The 15,329-nt window shown below is 40.6% G+C and overlaps 2 protein-coding genes across 3 annotated transcripts; one reads left to right on the top strand and one right to left on the bottom strand.

Moving 5' to 3' along the window:
- Positions 1 to 190: 190 nt before the first annotated feature.
- Positions 191 to 5,311, bottom strand: ccnj (cyclin J). Its single transcript, XM_026190141.1, has 6 exons — positions 5,121 to 5,311; positions 4,793 to 4,882; positions 4,234 to 4,444; positions 3,842 to 4,141; positions 1,464 to 1,623; positions 191 to 1,175 (listed from the first exon to the last, which is right to left on the bottom strand). The coding sequence occupies exons 2-6, from the start codon at positions 4,859 to 4,861 to the stop codon at positions 851 to 853; spliced, it is 1,065 nt and encodes a 354-aa protein (XP_026045926.1). The 5' UTR covers positions 4,862 to 4,882; positions 5,121 to 5,311; the 3' UTR covers positions 191 to 850.
- Positions 5,312 to 9,550: 4,239 nt separating this feature from the next.
- On the top strand, positions 9,551 to 15,297 carry znf518a (zinc finger protein 518A). Of its 2 annotated transcripts, none has more exons than XM_026190147.1 (3): positions 9,551 to 10,275; positions 11,068 to 13,291; positions 13,426 to 15,297. In XM_026190147.1, the coding sequence occupies exons 2-3, from the start codon at positions 11,095 to 11,097 to the stop codon at positions 14,088 to 14,090; spliced, it is 2,862 nt and encodes a 953-aa protein (XP_026045932.1). In that variant the 5' UTR covers positions 9,551 to 10,275; positions 11,068 to 11,094; the 3' UTR covers positions 14,091 to 15,297. The 2 variants fall into 2 exon arrangements, with proteins under 2 accessions (XP_026045932.1, XP_026045931.1); XM_026190146.1 differs by lacking the exon at positions 9,551 to 10,275 and adding an exon at positions 10,558 to 10,844.
- Positions 15,298 to 15,329: the final 32 nt, after the last annotated feature.

The raw sequence follows: 15,329 nt of genomic DNA, 5'->3' as shown, positions 1-15,329 counted from the left end.
ACTCAGAATGTGTTGAAGAATAAAGCTGGTCATATTTTTGTAGCAAAGTCAGAAATGAGTTTTTCCTAGATGATTACTACACCACATGTTGAACGTTAAATCAGAGAATCAGAAGTGATGGTAAGTTGCAGTCATGCAAGCAGCAGTTATACTTAATGATACATATTGCAACAAATCCACTGGACTAGAATCACTGTTTAACACAGGTTTATATTTTATTTAAAACAGTCATTGTAGAATGCACTCTGTCCTCCATCCACATGAGAACATTTACTCTGCTAATACTGTACGTTGTGACATCTAGGGGGTATATTATTTCCTTGTCTTACAAATGACATTCATCCAAACAAACAAAAATAGTTTTTGTGGAAAAAACCCACAAAGCTACAGAAACATTAACTCTCACGTCAACTACAAAACAATGTCAATCCCCTTTTGTTACTGCAGTTTTAACTTATACTAATAGTCACAATGGCTAAAGGCACAAAGTAACTGTACATATAGTATTTCTGAAATACTTTGGCTTAACTGAATACGAGACTTTTGGTCTGTAACGCAGTAACAGTGACAGTGGATACAGGGTGCAAACTGTGCCAAGAGGCAATTCACAACTACATTCTTACCTGAACCATCTTGAAAAACAAATAAGAAAACTACAGCAGACTTGGCATATTGCACATTGTGTACTGTGATTCAAAGTGCTGCACCAATCTCATCAAGACTCTTCAAATTAAAAACAAGATTTTTTTCTTTTCTTTTTTCCTCCCTCTTCGTCTTGTTCTGATCCGGTGAAATCGATGGCAGTATCTTAACTCTACCTCTTCCAAAATGACTAAACCTTGGAAATCCATCATCTGTCAAAGCACGGAGCAGCGCAAGTATAGTGCATGCTGACTTGGAATGCCCTGTTGGGAATGTTAGACTTTGGGTCCAGCGACGTGGAGATGGTTTGGGTGTTGATGCTCTGGGGGCCGTTGGCAGTGGAGTGGCTGAGGTAGGAGGCAGGCAGGTGGTTAGGGGCTGTGACTGGCTGTGGAGCTTGCTGGGGGTACTGCGCATTTGTTCGGTTGAGGTACTGAGCTGAGGTGTGGTAAGCTGTCTGACCCTGCTGCTGCTGCTGGTTGGGCTGCTGACACTTTTGCTTGTTGGCCTCTTTGACGTCACTGTCATGTGCACTGTGGAAAGAAGGGGCAAAGAGTTGCACTGTTGATTAGCAAAAAGAGTCAATGCTGCACACCGAGTGCTGATGTAAATCTCTTGTATGTGTAAGGTGTGTGCTTCTGTTGTGCTTTGGCTTCTTTTGTTCTGCTGTGCCATTGTGAGGCATCAGTGTCAAAACACTCAAACCTGAAACGCAGCACCTAACTGTCCCAAGTCATTTTAATCAACCGTGTTGAGCGTTCACTTTCATATTCAGCACATATACAAGTCAACTTTGTGCAAGGTTATTGTTAGATACGCACATGAGTAGTTTCTCTGTACACGGGATTAGGTTCTCCCATGCGTAGCCTGTGAGGCGCTGCAGTCGCGGTGGCCATGTAGGTGACAGGTGAAGGATCAGGCGTGAGGCGGCCACACACGCAGCAGCCACCAGTGAAGGTGCAAAACACAAAAAGACATGATCTGAGGAGAAAAAAAAAAAAAAAGCACCCCAGATTTAACACCCCAAAAACCCCAATCCTCATTTTTACATTTTTTTCTTCATGAAAACAGACATTATGTCCAAAATGAATTTAAAAACTGAGATCTGCTACAGTAGCTGCATTATGGCTTAACAGGAACTACACTAGTTTGCTAAACCATCGGGCATCGATGCTACTTTCACAGACATTTCAAAAGACGAAACAGATAAAGACCTAAAATATCTGTGCTAAGCTAAATACTGCGATAGCCAGCATTTGCTAGCTTTAGCTATTGCTAGGACTGAATGTATTTTCTCAGTAACCCATTTATAACTTAAAATGCCAGACTGAAAATTTTAAATATACATAGAACCAACATGCTATAAAGTAAATTTCTTATTCAAATCATCTAAATTAGCATGTAGAATCTAATTATGATAGATAAGATAAAACTAGCTAAATTGTTGATAACGCTAGATAGCCTTAGAAAGTAGAATTTAGACTGCCATTACTGCAGCTGTTATACTGTATTATTTTAGGATTCAATTAATTTTAGAAGGATAAACACAAAGAACAGTTATTTTCTCACTAGTCATGAATGACAATTAAAGTACATCTTCTCTTTAAAAAACTGGCCAAGCAAACTCAAAGATCAACTTTTGTGGGTGGACACTGTTATTTTCCACTTACATTTCCTTATTATTCTGAATGTGTAGGTATAAATGTTTTATTTAAAAAAAGCAGTTAGTGGAATTTTTTAAAAAAGGTAATATGGAAAGAAATGAGAAAACAAACCTGTGATAAATAATTTAATTTAACTTTCCCTCAATGTTACAAGACAACATTAAAAAAAAAAATGTTAACTTTAAGTTTGAGATTTTAGTGCTATAAAAATGTTTGATTCATGCTAAAATATTGATAAAACCTCAAAGTGTTTTTGCCCAAGCCTGCTAGGAGTACTGCACATTTGTCCAGTGTAGGTGCTGAGTTGGGGTGTGGTAAACAGTGGTAAATGTTTTTGAGCTGTTGTGGCTTGGGATGTGGCGTAATTGTTGGAATTGGTTCCAGACACACTGCACTGAATATTTTGGAAAATGCTGATGTACTGGGATTTTCACATGTGACCATCTCTAAGAGGCACCAGTAACTCAAATAACCACTTGATACAACGAAGGCATGCAGAAGAGCATCTGAATGCAGAACACATTGAAACTGGAAACAGATGGACTACAGCAGCAGAAGACCCCACCGGGTGCCACTCCTGCTAACTGAGAACAGGAAACCAAGGCGAAGACTGAGAAAACATTCCCTTGGTTTAATGACACTCAGTTGTTGTTGCGGTGGTGATTTAATGGTGTTGCAGATATGTTCTTGGTGCAATTTGGTGCCCTTATTACTAATTTAGCATTGTTTTGCCTACCTGAGTACAGTTGCTGACTGTACCCATGCCTTTATGGCTGCTCCCAGCTGGAACAAAAGCACGTAACAAACTGGTTTCTTGGACACGACAGTGAATTTATGGTACTTATACGACCTCCACAGTCACCAGATCTAAGTGAATTAGAACACCTTAGGAATGTGGTGGAACAGGAGATTTGCACCATGGAGTAACACTGTGATGCTATCATATCAACATATCAACAACCAAAATCTCGGAGGATTGTTTTCAGCACCATGTTGAAAGCGCCATAAAGATTTGTGGCAGTTCTGAAGCCATATAATCCTACATATGAAACAATGTAGGAGTGAATTCACCAAAAAGGACTTTAAACTAAACTTCCACTAAAAAAAGAAGAAGAATAAACTCTTGCTTTAAAACGATGTAAAGTTATACATTGGTATTTACATGTTAAACCCTAATGTTTAAGGTTAGATATTTAATCTAACATCCTCTGCAATACAATATTTCAAAAATATTATTAGTAATTTGTTCTTTAATATCAGTTGAAATACCAGTGACGTCCCACTGATCATCAGCAATGATGATCAGTGCTGTTTGAGTATTAACAGACGGTGCAAAACTGATAATCAACGTTGATTCAATTTAATGTAGGTTGACAGACGAATAGTGATTTAACTGTTTCAACTACTGTTTGCTATCTGGATAGGCTCTGAGGAGCTTCTGATAACTGGAAAATCAACGTTATCAGCTCCACTAGAAACTGATAATACTGATAAGCAAGACTGCACTGCACAAATACATCCAAAATGCATGGTACCTTGCAAGGAAACCTCAAGAAAGTAATCCACATATTTGGCCATGTATAGTTTAGTCTTTTCCAGGCATGTCATAGGCCAGCCATCATGCAGATCACCCTCATGGACCGCAATAGAGAGGTAGTAGTCTGTAAAATGGGCCGACGTAGGGAGGTACAGGTTCCACTGGAAAGTTTCCAACAGGAGCAGCTCCATATGCAGTAAACCCTGCTTGGTCAGGACCAGGTTCATGGAGCTCATGCAACCCAGGTTGTTTAGTGTTTCCAGCTTTGGCACCCGGTCCTCCCTTTCCTCAAACTTACCTGTAAGCAAAGAACAATCACCCAATCTGTCACACCAGTGTGGACACTTACTAGTTAGATGTGTTGAAAAGTGAAGTCAGCTGCACACTTACTGGCCAGAAGAAGACACGAGAGCGAGACCATGTGAAGCTGCTGCACCGTGACGTCATAGCGGTCCATGAAGAGGTCCAGCAGGTAGACGGCCAGGTGCCTGGCCGTAGGACAGAGCCTGAAGCGGTTGCTGACAATGGCTATGAGGTCTGCGAAGTATCGCCTCAAATTGAGCTGAGGGGACTGACCTTTGAAGGAAGGTAACTTGAGCTCCTATGGGACAACGTGTTTTGAGATTTCAAAAAGACACATCTTTCATTGTAACTGAACTAGACTTTAGGTTTATTCTGCTGTAGTCCTATGAGATTACTCAAGCAGCAAGCAATTTAAAGCGAGCAAAGACAAGTTCATGCCTATTAAAATAAGGAATCAATATCGTTTTCAAGAGTAACTCAGATTTCACTATTTACAGTTTTGCACTGCTATTTCAACATCAAAATGTAAAACAGCACGACAGAAGAAGTTACTGATGAATGTGAAGGATGACACTACAGGTAACCTTTCACATAGTTTTTGCATCATTTTTAGCAGCCACCACATAAATGACCCGGTGTGACTCACTTTGTATCGCAGCGCCTGGTATATATCTGCAGCAAGTTGTCCTTTCCACCATTGGTCCTCCAGCTCCATTTAATACAGTGCTTTGGAAACCTGGCAAAGACAAAACATTGGAATGGCAGTTAATCAACTAAAACGTGTCTCAGAAAGAGCACAGGAAAAAAAAAAAAGCCGCACAATGACACTAAATCTCCAAACACACAGCCATGTCACTTTTCACGATAGCGGATCAGAAGTGGGAACAGTGAAGTCAATCATCTTTCTCTTCTTTTTCTGAGGTGAGAATGTGAAAAGAAACGCGACTCCTGTCTAACCCGAAGCGGAGACTCACCCAGAGAGCACATGTAGTGAAATATTACGGGCAGTTTCACTGAAGAAAACTTCAATTCAAACTAGCCAAACAAGCTCTGCTCGCACTCATTGTTGTAGCTGCTGAGAGTCGGCAACACGAGTCCAAACACTACTGGTGCGTTCAAGTGCTGTTCAAAAAGTTGCGACCCCTCGTGAACAACCAACCGAAAGACAGCCGGGAAAACTGGAGGTGAAATATTACAACCACTACACTACAACCAACCTAGTAGCCGATAAAGTGCAACAGATGTTTTCAATTGAAAGATGTGCATTGTAAAACATTTTGGTGCAACATCTAGCTGTTTAACACAGTTTACCTGTTAGATTTTGTTTTTGATTATCACTTGAAAGCATCATTCCATTGTCTTTACAAGTACTGCACAGGTTGCAACCAATTACAGATAAGCAACAACTGTCAACATCCAATCACTGCAAAGTCTGCTTAGCTGCTTTCCTATTGCAGCCAATGATCAATGAATGGGAATGGCAACATCTAATTTGTGCCCACATCCCAATATTGCAGTTCCTATAGGCTATCTATATTGAATTGTAAAATGTTAAAACGGGCCAAACACAGAAAGCTGGTAAAAGAACAGTTTTCTAGCAGTTTCATTTTTTGTACTGCCCACATTTTCAGATAAACAATAAAGATGCATGGGAAGTGATTAGCTCATCATGCATTGCTTTGAAGCTGACAGCTGGTCCAGCTTGCCAACAGCCAAAAAAGGCAGGTGCTTGGGGCCCAACACCAGAAGAGGTCCCCCAAGTGCTGACAAACTTTAACCTACAGCAGTGGCAACCAGTGCCCTTGAATTAAAAGCAAACAAAAACAAAATTGCAGAGACAGTCAAAGAGACTTGACCTCTTTAGGGGGGCCTGATGTGACTCCACTGACTCCCACTGCAAGCTGGTCACAAGGCAAGAGAGGTAACTGCTTGGTGGGCCATACTAGCGGGGTCTGGTTTACCCTACAGCATGGTGACACTGAAAGTTTGCAATTATACTCAGCACATTGGTCGTGTTGTGCACAAGCAGTGACGTCGCCACAACTCTTTACCATTTATATCAGTGCTGGAGCATGAGCACTCTGCAGTATTCTCCTGAACGATAGGTCTTGGCACAAAAACTCTACTTAAGTACTGGTATAAAAGAGGGGAAGAAGTTAAACTACCCTAACAACAACAGCAGAAGACACTTCACAAATGAAGAGTAGTTAAACAATGAAGAAAAAAGGGAAGGTGGAGAAAACCGGCAAGACAGTTGTGAGTGGAGATAATGAACATAATGATGGTTAAATATAATGTGAAATAATTAATGCTGCTAGTCTAGCCTGAACAGTAGGGAGAGACACTTGAATAAAGTCAATTTTTGCCTAGGACCCCTACAGATTCTAGCATCACCACTGTTTACTGTCAGGTCATAAGTCCATCAGTAGTATCCTGTGTCATTTACAGCAGCTTCAGTTGCTCACAAGTTGTTTGAGAACCCACCCACTTCTTGTCACTAACCTTTTTCTTATTCGTGTTCTCATAAATGTTTGACATGGGTTTACTTTTTCTGTTCTCAATTATTATATTATATTATATTATATTATATTATATTATATTATATTATATTATATTATATTATATTATATTATATTATATTATATTAGTTTTAGAGAAACTCATATCTGTCTTGTTTGTCTTGCTGTCTCACAGTAGTGCTGAGTCACTGTAACCATTCCTTCTAACCAGGTTGTTGGTTTCTAGGCTAGATGATACTGGTTTGTTCCTTTCTCTTATGAAAGTGAAAATATCAAGTGAAAGTAAAAACTAAAATAGTGGGCCAATCCATCAGTGCAGCACATTCAATGAATGAAATATGGTGAAAATCTACTAAAAAGAAAATGCTCATTGAATTTACATGTGCGTCACGTGTGTTTGTGTACACAGCTGTGATAACAAATGTGAAAGTGATTCTTTTCTTTGTGGCTACATTTACCTAACTGAGTTTTATCTACTCCCAGGAGAGTGTGATGACCTTTAAAACTTACAATAGAAGAATAATTGTTTTTCCAATATGCATGTAAAAAAAATCCCTGTGCAGGCAAAGTAATTCAATCAGTCACTTTTTGTAATGCAACTCCAAAATGGGTCAGTTTGTCCCAGAGGCACAGGACCATTTAATTTAACTCAAATAGGTTAAAGTAACATCTGTTCCTCTATAACTTCAAGAGCAAGGGGAATTCTATGTAATGCACTTTTCCAGATTTTCCAGGTTAGCAGAAGAACCCATTTTAGTGATGATGGTGAGGGAAATTGATTTGATATATGTAAATGAGTGCATTCGGGAAGCAGTGCAGATTTTTAGCTGGGGCTACAGAGGAATGTTGACTATTTTGAGCCACCAATGCTGGGGACAAGTTTTATCAGATGACAAAGGAAGATCAAAGAAGGGTCGACTCCCTGGTGGCTTCCCAGGGGCTGTGATAAGGATGCCGGTACGACTGACTGAGCCACACCTAGTCCTTATCTTGCAACAATGGATCAGTAACTTGAAGATAACATTTTAAAGGTTAACATTAACATCACTTAAGACAACCTTTTTATTTTTTAAATATTGTCTGGCGCATAACAACTTTACATTTTACAAGAAAACACCACACTGCTTCCGTGATGCATTTAAATAATGGAAAGAGCAGTCTGGGAGTGTGGCTGCATGCAGGGGGTGAGGGTTAAGAGGATTGGTAATGCTAACCACTCTATGGTAGATATTGCTGAGGCGGTGGGAAGCCGTCTTTATAAAGGACTGAAACTGTCTGTCGGCGGAAACGAATGGTGTCCTGGGTGGAGGGAGCCAGTGGCTTTTTTCTTCTTCTTCTTTGTTGTGTCATTCAGCTCCTACTTGGAGTGCAGCTGACAGCTATTGTCCGGCTCAGTAGTGTGACCAAGCCACTGCAGAGTCATTCAAAAAGCACATGGAGAGAAATGGCAGATGATGTAAACAACCTTTAAGTTACTGATCCTATTTAAGGTTAGCATCATAAAGCTGTTTACTTCCTGGCATTGGTGTCTCAAAATAGGCAACATTCCTCTGGAGACCCAGCTAAAATCTGCAATGCTGCCCAGATGCATTCATTTAAACTCTGTTAGGGGGGCATTGTTCTGACAACTTTAAAATCTAAAAGTGATTTTTGTAAACTAATCATAAAGGACAGATGGCACAGTTTGTAATTAAAAATCCATGGATAGGGTCATGTCGGTGGTTTAGAAAGTGTGGGTCAGCTCTGAAGAGTCAGCATTCTACTGTCTCATACTTTTAATACTTAAAAAGTCAGTCAGTAAAAGATGGCATACTAATTTGTACCTACACGAAGTCACTTATTAAAATCCCTATAGTGATTATGTCCATTTACAATTCAAATTAGAGAGTCTTATTAAAGATTGCCGAAAGGTCACAAGTGCGAATGAATCTACAGCCCATTAAGTAGCTGCAATAAAGGGTGTCACATTTGCTCCACTCCAGGCCCAGTGGTCAAATTTTATAGCTGCTATTGAACTATACGAAGCCCTTCACTGTGTGTTAATTAAATTTGTGAAGTGCTCCACAAACCCAAAGGATATAGCAGGCAGAGTAGAGGCAACCTAAACTTTCACTTCTTCAGTGTTTTGCAGTATTATAGACTGCATTCAACCCTGTACCTGCCTGGAATAACAAATACAAACATATCCCTGCTTGAGTCTGACTGAGGCTATCACCAGTTCAGATCTTTTTGTGTTGATTGACTACCACAGGGTTTTACTTCTTATACATAACAAAACCGAAAGAAACAAAACCATCAGATTATACTTACATTGTGTAACATTCATTGATTTTTTTTCAGTCACTGTTAATTGTATACACAGCACTTCATAGACATATAGACTGTCTACTGGATACTCAGTAGAAGTTAAAATCATGAATGAATCAATAATTATGATCCAGTAACACACTATATATGATCGAAGAGACCTAAATACTTAAATAAAAAATATAAAGACACAAATTTCCTACATAGTTTTTATTTTTGTAATAATCCTCACCTTGCTTTTGCTCCATCCAAAAAAATTGATGTAGCCATCAATCAATAATTCTTAAAGTCCCATTTTAAAGACTTGAGTTGAGCATTTTCACAATTACCAACTTTCTATGTTGAAACTGGATGTGAGGAACAAGGTGTGGATGCGACTGTGAAATTGAGGACATTGCATAACTGTTGTCTAACAACGTGTGGCTGTCGAATCATTCTAAAAATGCACAAAATAAAGTTCATTGTATTTTCACTGTATTTGACACAGTATCCAAAACCAAGAGCAATGCCCAAATTTTTCATTTTTTTGTTTCAAAAAGAAACATAAATGCAAAAGTTGGCAGCACACTTTGGGGGCAGAAATGTAAACAATCTTTAAAACTGAAATTTTGCTGTGAGTAGCCTGGGATTATTCCTCAATTCCCAGGGTGTCCTTGGTTTGAGTGATGTAAATGTCTTCATTGGATGGTGAGCGTGAAGGTGTGTGGAGATTAGGTTTTTTGTGACCATGTGGACCAATCTGTGAAGGTCCTATTTGGGGGCAGTTTAACAATTTGCTTCACTTTAATCCACTCCTGTAGAAAAATAACTCTAGAAATGTTCATGTTGGAAAGGACACGAACAGCTTCCTTAGAAGTTTACATTCACATAGAAACATATTGTATGAAAGCTCATAATAACATTTAAGACTACTCAGTGGAATTGTTACCGTCATACAAAAGCCAGCATGCGAGCTGTGGGCTGCAGTAGTTAGCCGCGACCAGTTAATGTTGTTATTATTATTTTGCAAACAATTTTGGAAAATACGTGTTTTCATGTACGCCTTGTTATATTTCCACTATTTTCGGTTTTCTAGTCTTCTGCTAGCAGAAGTTTTTTTTTATTTTTTAAACTACGCTACGTGGGCACACTGAGAGCTGTTTTCCCCATTAAATCAGCTCGGCGTCTGTGCTTAGCTGTAGGCCCGGGACAGGACGGAGGCACCCGGCTAAAGGCTAAAAGCAGCTCAGAGGCTGTAATCCCCGGATGAAAAACCATCATGGCTGCCACTCGCTGAGCTGTCAAGCTCTCCACAAAAGAAAAGGTAAAAAAAAGAAAAAAAAAGAAAAAAATTCAGAGACTACTAGTTAAACAGCTACGGCTTTATTAATGATTTATTCAACCGCTCGGGTCTTTGTGCAGTAAAAAGTCGACGCGAGATGAATAAACGGATGCGGTGTAACTTTGTTGGCACGCTTTGTATCCCTCAAGTTATTCCGTCTTTGTAAGCTCTTCTGCGTCACGTTAATTCAAATCAGTTAAACGCCGCCTCAGTTTTAACAGTTAGCTTGGTCACCAAATTAAAAACACTCCTGTTTGTGCGATAGTGGAGAGACTCGGGTGCTACGGTTTTGTCTAACTTTATTCCCGAGGCGGTCGTTGTCTCTCTACAAAGCGAGTCTTGTCACTTTGTTGTGGTCAAGTCAAACTGCACAATGGCCGCGCAGCACCCCTCTGTTTAATCTGCTAAAAAGTGCTAGCTCAGTCTATTCTTGTTTATGTGCGTCATTTATTTAATTTTTTGAGTCGAGAGGGATGTTTTTAGCTGCATCGCTTAGCATAGCACATATATGCTGGGTTTATGCAGCGCATGAAAGTTCATAAATGGAGCAGGTGGGTTTCCTGCACCTGGTAGTCGCAAATAGTTTATTATTATTGTACCATATGTGTAATTTTACATCCAGGTAGACACAGTTTGAACCATGGCCAGCAACAGGTGGACTTGTATTAAATTAGGATGCAGAGCAGGACAGTGAATGCAGCAGCTGTAAAATGATGAAGCACAGAGAATAAAGTACAGTATGACCAAATTGCTTGTGTTTTTCTGCACTTTCAGAAATCTGGAAAAAAACAAAATAAAACCATGGATTCGGTGGGTATCTGCACAGCTACATCTGCAGGAGATAATAAACAGCGTACCAACAATAAGAACAGAGACCGCCACAAACAGCTCCACCTCAGGAAGAATGCTGTTCAGCCCCTAGCTATGCAAAATGAAGATAAGCGTGGACCAAAAAAGATATCAGAGGAGTGGGAGCAGAGCACAGTGCGGCCTTCATCAAAGAAACCCTCGCAGGAAGTGCCGCAAAGCCAGTGCGGGACAAATAACCATGGGAATGCGCTCCGGTTCACCTGCTCTCAGTGCAGTGACAATTTGGAATATGTTCCCAAAGACTTAATGAGACACTTTGAGGAAAAACACAGAGGGATTGCCCCATTTTTTTCCTGTCATGTATGTAGTTTTAGCACAGACAAGTTCTCCTATCTTCAGGTCCACCTATTAAGCCACAAAGACACTTTTTCTAGCTGCAGCATATGCAATGATGACATTAGACGCACATGGCCTGAATTCAGTGCTCACCTGACTGCGTATCACTGCCCAAACGGCAAATACTCATGTGAAATGTGCCAGAAATTCTCCACAGGTGATGTTAGAGTATTTTTAGAGCATGTGTACATACATAATTTGGACCTGGAAGGAGCCGATGATCTGTTGGTGCAAACAAAGGACGTGAATCAGCTATCAACTACTCAAAGGTTACACTGTCATCTCTGTGGCTTTGAGGCATCTCAGAAATGGTTGATAACTAAGCACATTAAGACTGCCCATATGTGCCAGAATGGCAACCAGAAGAAAAAAAGGAAGGCGGTTCATTCTCTAGCAATACAACCAAATGATACAATCCCCAATGTGAAGCCCAGAACAAGAAGTGCAGTTAGGGAAATGCGCTGGTTGACGCCGGACTGCCTTTCTCTGCCCGGGAAAGAATTCTTGGATAAATACTGCCATCTGTCAGATCCACAAACGACACTAGAGGAGACTCAAAAGTTTCTGATGAAATCTGTTGCAGGAGAAACCGGTGACCAGAAATGGACCAAGGCCCTGAAAACTGTTCTGTCAAACATCCCGCAAGATATAAATCTTCTCCCCATGCAGGAGAACAGCATCGTGTCATCAGATCTTACTGTTCTGACGCTGAAGAACAAGATAACTGTAGCTCAGAACGGTGCTGCTTACGGCAAAAGGTTGAAAACGGTGGCATCATCAGATAAGGAAGCTGAAAGTGCTGCTGGCGATGCTCAGTGCGTGGTCAACCAAAATGGATGTCACTCGACTTTGAACGAGTGTGCTCCGTGTCTGCATGCTGAAAATAAACTACATAATGATGTCCCGGCATCAGCCCACACTGAGCCAACGGAGTGCACTCGCATCCAGGAAAACCGAGAGAATCAGGAACTAAAGATTGTTCAGGAAACTGAAGAGCATATTAAAAAGCTGGAGGGGCCTGTTTATGGTGATGGCAATCATGTTTCCAGTGATCTGAAGTTGACAAAGGAGGCTGAGGAGCAAATGCCCAAATATAAAGTCATGCCAAAAAATAAGAGAAAATGTCGACGGCGTAAAAGGAAGACCAGGTTTAAAAAAGCAAATAAAAGGTCACCAGAGCTGTCCTTAAAGATAGTATTGAAAAAAAATCCTGTGAAGGACAAGCAGTGGGTGTCACAAACTTCTTTGTCTCCATCAGAGGGCAGTGGCCAGCATGGACTGCAATATCCTCATACGGCAATGGAGGAGACTGTACAGATTGTCCAAACCGTGTGCCCATTAGAAGTACACCAGAAGAAATGGACCAAAGGTTCAGAGACTGAACTCTATGACCAATTTGAAGCCATTAGCTCAATTCAGCAATCAAAGCCAAAAGAGGACTTCACTCCAGGATGCACTGCAAAACCAACAAGTTCTAGAAATATGACTGCAAACACGCCAGATCTACGTGAAGGTTTGATTCCGGCACATCAAGAACTGGAGGGCGATGCAGAGAAGTTGCTGAACTTCATGGAAGTTGACAAGAGCATTTCAGCCCTTTGGATGAGTCCAACAAATCCAAAGGCTGGGTCAGTGACTGAAGCAAGCCTTGAGAATGTAGGGCTTGAGCCATCGCAGAATGGCAGTCGCTACCCTGAGTCGAATGATGAGATGAGTTCTGCTGCTGATGGAGTGACTCCTCAAACCAGCGCCCAGTCTTCCTCTATTTCCCAACCGGCTCTTCCAACACGAGGTAAAATTAGAATTTCTACTTTCTCTACATAAGATGTCTGAAGATTTCATTTCCAACGGCATTTTATTCCCAATATTTGAACTTTGAGTTGTAATTTTAAATATGCTGAGTGTTTTTTACTTTTTATTTTGCAGATAAGATGGGTTCCTGCTGTGGCCCATCTGCAAAGCTGAGTGATCGGAGCATTGAAGGGGTGAAATTTGGAGAAGTACCTGTAGACTCCTTCACAAACATCCTCAACAAAAACCATTCACCTGCTGGTAAAGCCATCCAAGAAGAGCCCTCATCAGCCCCTGGCTGTTGGTGGCAGCCCGTCCCAAAAGATCTGGAGAGGACCTTGAAGTTGGTAGCCTTAAATCCCTCTCAGCTGGTAAAGCGTCCAACAGGAGACCAGCCTGTTGTAGTGCTAAATCATCCCGATGCTGACATTCCTGAGGTGGCCAGGATCATGGAGGTTGTGAACAGGTACAGAGGAGATGTGCAGAAGGTCATACTGTCACGCAGGACTCTGAACGCGCTCTCGGCTTTGAGCAGCGAGCTCCCTGCGGCAGACGACCTAACGGAAGCCGCATGGAGCGGTAAAAACTCAGTGCAGGAAAGGTTCTCTTTGAAGTTCAAACTTCGCAGGTTGAGCAGGAAAAAGTACGAAATGGTGGGCGTGATGTCTCCCAGCAGAGACGTCGTGACGAAGTTTCGCTGCTGGTTTTGTGGCAGGGTCTTCACCAGTCAGGAAATGTGGCTGGCCCACCGGCAGCGGCACCTGATGGAGTGGAATAGGCCAAACTGCGAAAACTCTTAAATGTCGCACACACTGGATTTAAAAAAACAAAACAACCCAAAGCAAACTTAAAATAGTCTGGAAAAAGGTGAATTTGCAATAAGAGAACGCAATAATGGAAACCATTTTTATTTTTACGTTTAAAAGGTTGTTGTTGTTTTTTTCTTCTTCTTTTCTTTGATAAGAATCAAGTCATGCTTCCTGGAGGGTTCACATTCTCAGGGTATTTTTACCTATTGTCTCTCCCAGTCTGAGTAGCTTGATGCACCTCTTTTTGGAGATGAGTGATTATTTGTAAAGCCACAAGGAAGTGGCGTTGATAATTTTGTTCTTTGTTTGTCTTATTGTCTACGCAATAGCTTTATTTAAGGTGACATAAGTACACTGTTGTATGAAATCTTTATAGAACACTGTAATATGTATATTTGCCATACCATCTGTTTTACGGATCAGTTTATGTACGGGTAGGCTATACAGTGTGGTAGCTGTAATATTTATGTTTTTTGGAATGGGTCACAGGGACCCACAAGTTACTCAGATAAACCAAAACTGTGTGTTTAAAACAAAAAAACAAAAAAACCAAAACCCCAATAAGCTGTTTTATGAAACATTTATTTATGATACTTCGGTTTAGCCTTTATGTGCTTCCTATATGCGTTTCCTCCCCAGGCCATTAGCAAAATAAGTGTATTTGCTTTTTTTTTTTCCCCTTTTGTGTAAACTCCAAATTATGTTCCAATATAGTATTAACTGCAAGAGAATATTTTGATGCATTTGTTCATGCAGTGGGAGCTAATACACTGAGGACTACTTTCAAAACATACCTGTGTTGTCATGTTCAGTGACAAATTGAGTTCTTAAAAAAAAAAATCAAACCTAGATTTTTGAACTTAAATAGGCCTCGATGATCTGATCATGATTTTTATTTAATTAAATTTTTTTTTGGTCCTCCGTGCATTTCCTCTGTTTGACTTGAAATGATGATAATCTTATCCTTTGATTGCACTATGAAAGCAGGATATACATTTCCCGTTACCTCACCTTATCAGGCCGAAGCCTATGACAATCTCAACCGGTGTCCTACTGTGGCTCGACATTTCCTCGTGCAGCCGTGATCCCTCAGTATTCACAGAGAGAAAGAGAGAAACGTGTGCCTGCTGTCTTGTGTTTGTTTGTGTCTGACTATTGAATGGATGTATGTATATAAATTGTGCATGAATCTCCGTTTCATAAGTGTGAATAATTCTTTTTCAGTTTAGC

Source organism: Astatotilapia calliptera, chromosome 13 (genome assembly GCF_900246225.1).
Source record: "Astatotilapia calliptera chromosome 13, fAstCal1.2, whole genome shotgun sequence".
Lineage (NCBI taxonomy): Eukaryota > Metazoa > Chordata > Actinopteri > Cichliformes > Cichlidae > Astatotilapia > Astatotilapia calliptera.
The sequence above is the reverse complement of the archived record's forward strand: the minus strand, read 5'-3'. Positions and strand labels throughout refer to the sequence as shown.

What these genes read in the sequence shown, in the direction of transcription:
- ccnj (XM_026190141.1), bottom strand. Translation starts at nt 4,861, where the DNA reads ATGGAGCTGGAGGACCAATGGTGGAAAGGACAACTTGCTGCAGATATA. An exon ending in ACCAGGCGCTGCGATACAAA is followed by an intron (nt 4,445 to 4,792) that starts GTGAGTCACACC and finishes GTTGTCCCATAG; the next exon opens with GAGCTCAAGTTACCTTCCTT. An exon ending in CTCGTGTCTTCTTCTGGCCA is followed by an intron (nt 4,142 to 4,233) that starts GTAAGTGTGCAG and finishes CTTTGCTTACAG; the next exon opens with GTAAGTTTGAGGAAAGGGAG.
- znf518a (XM_026190146.1), top strand. An exon ending in ACCGGCTCTTCCAACACGAG is followed by an intron (nt 13,292 to 13,425) that starts GTAAAATTAGAA and finishes TTTATTTTGCAG; the next exon opens with ATAAGATGGGTTCCTGCTGT.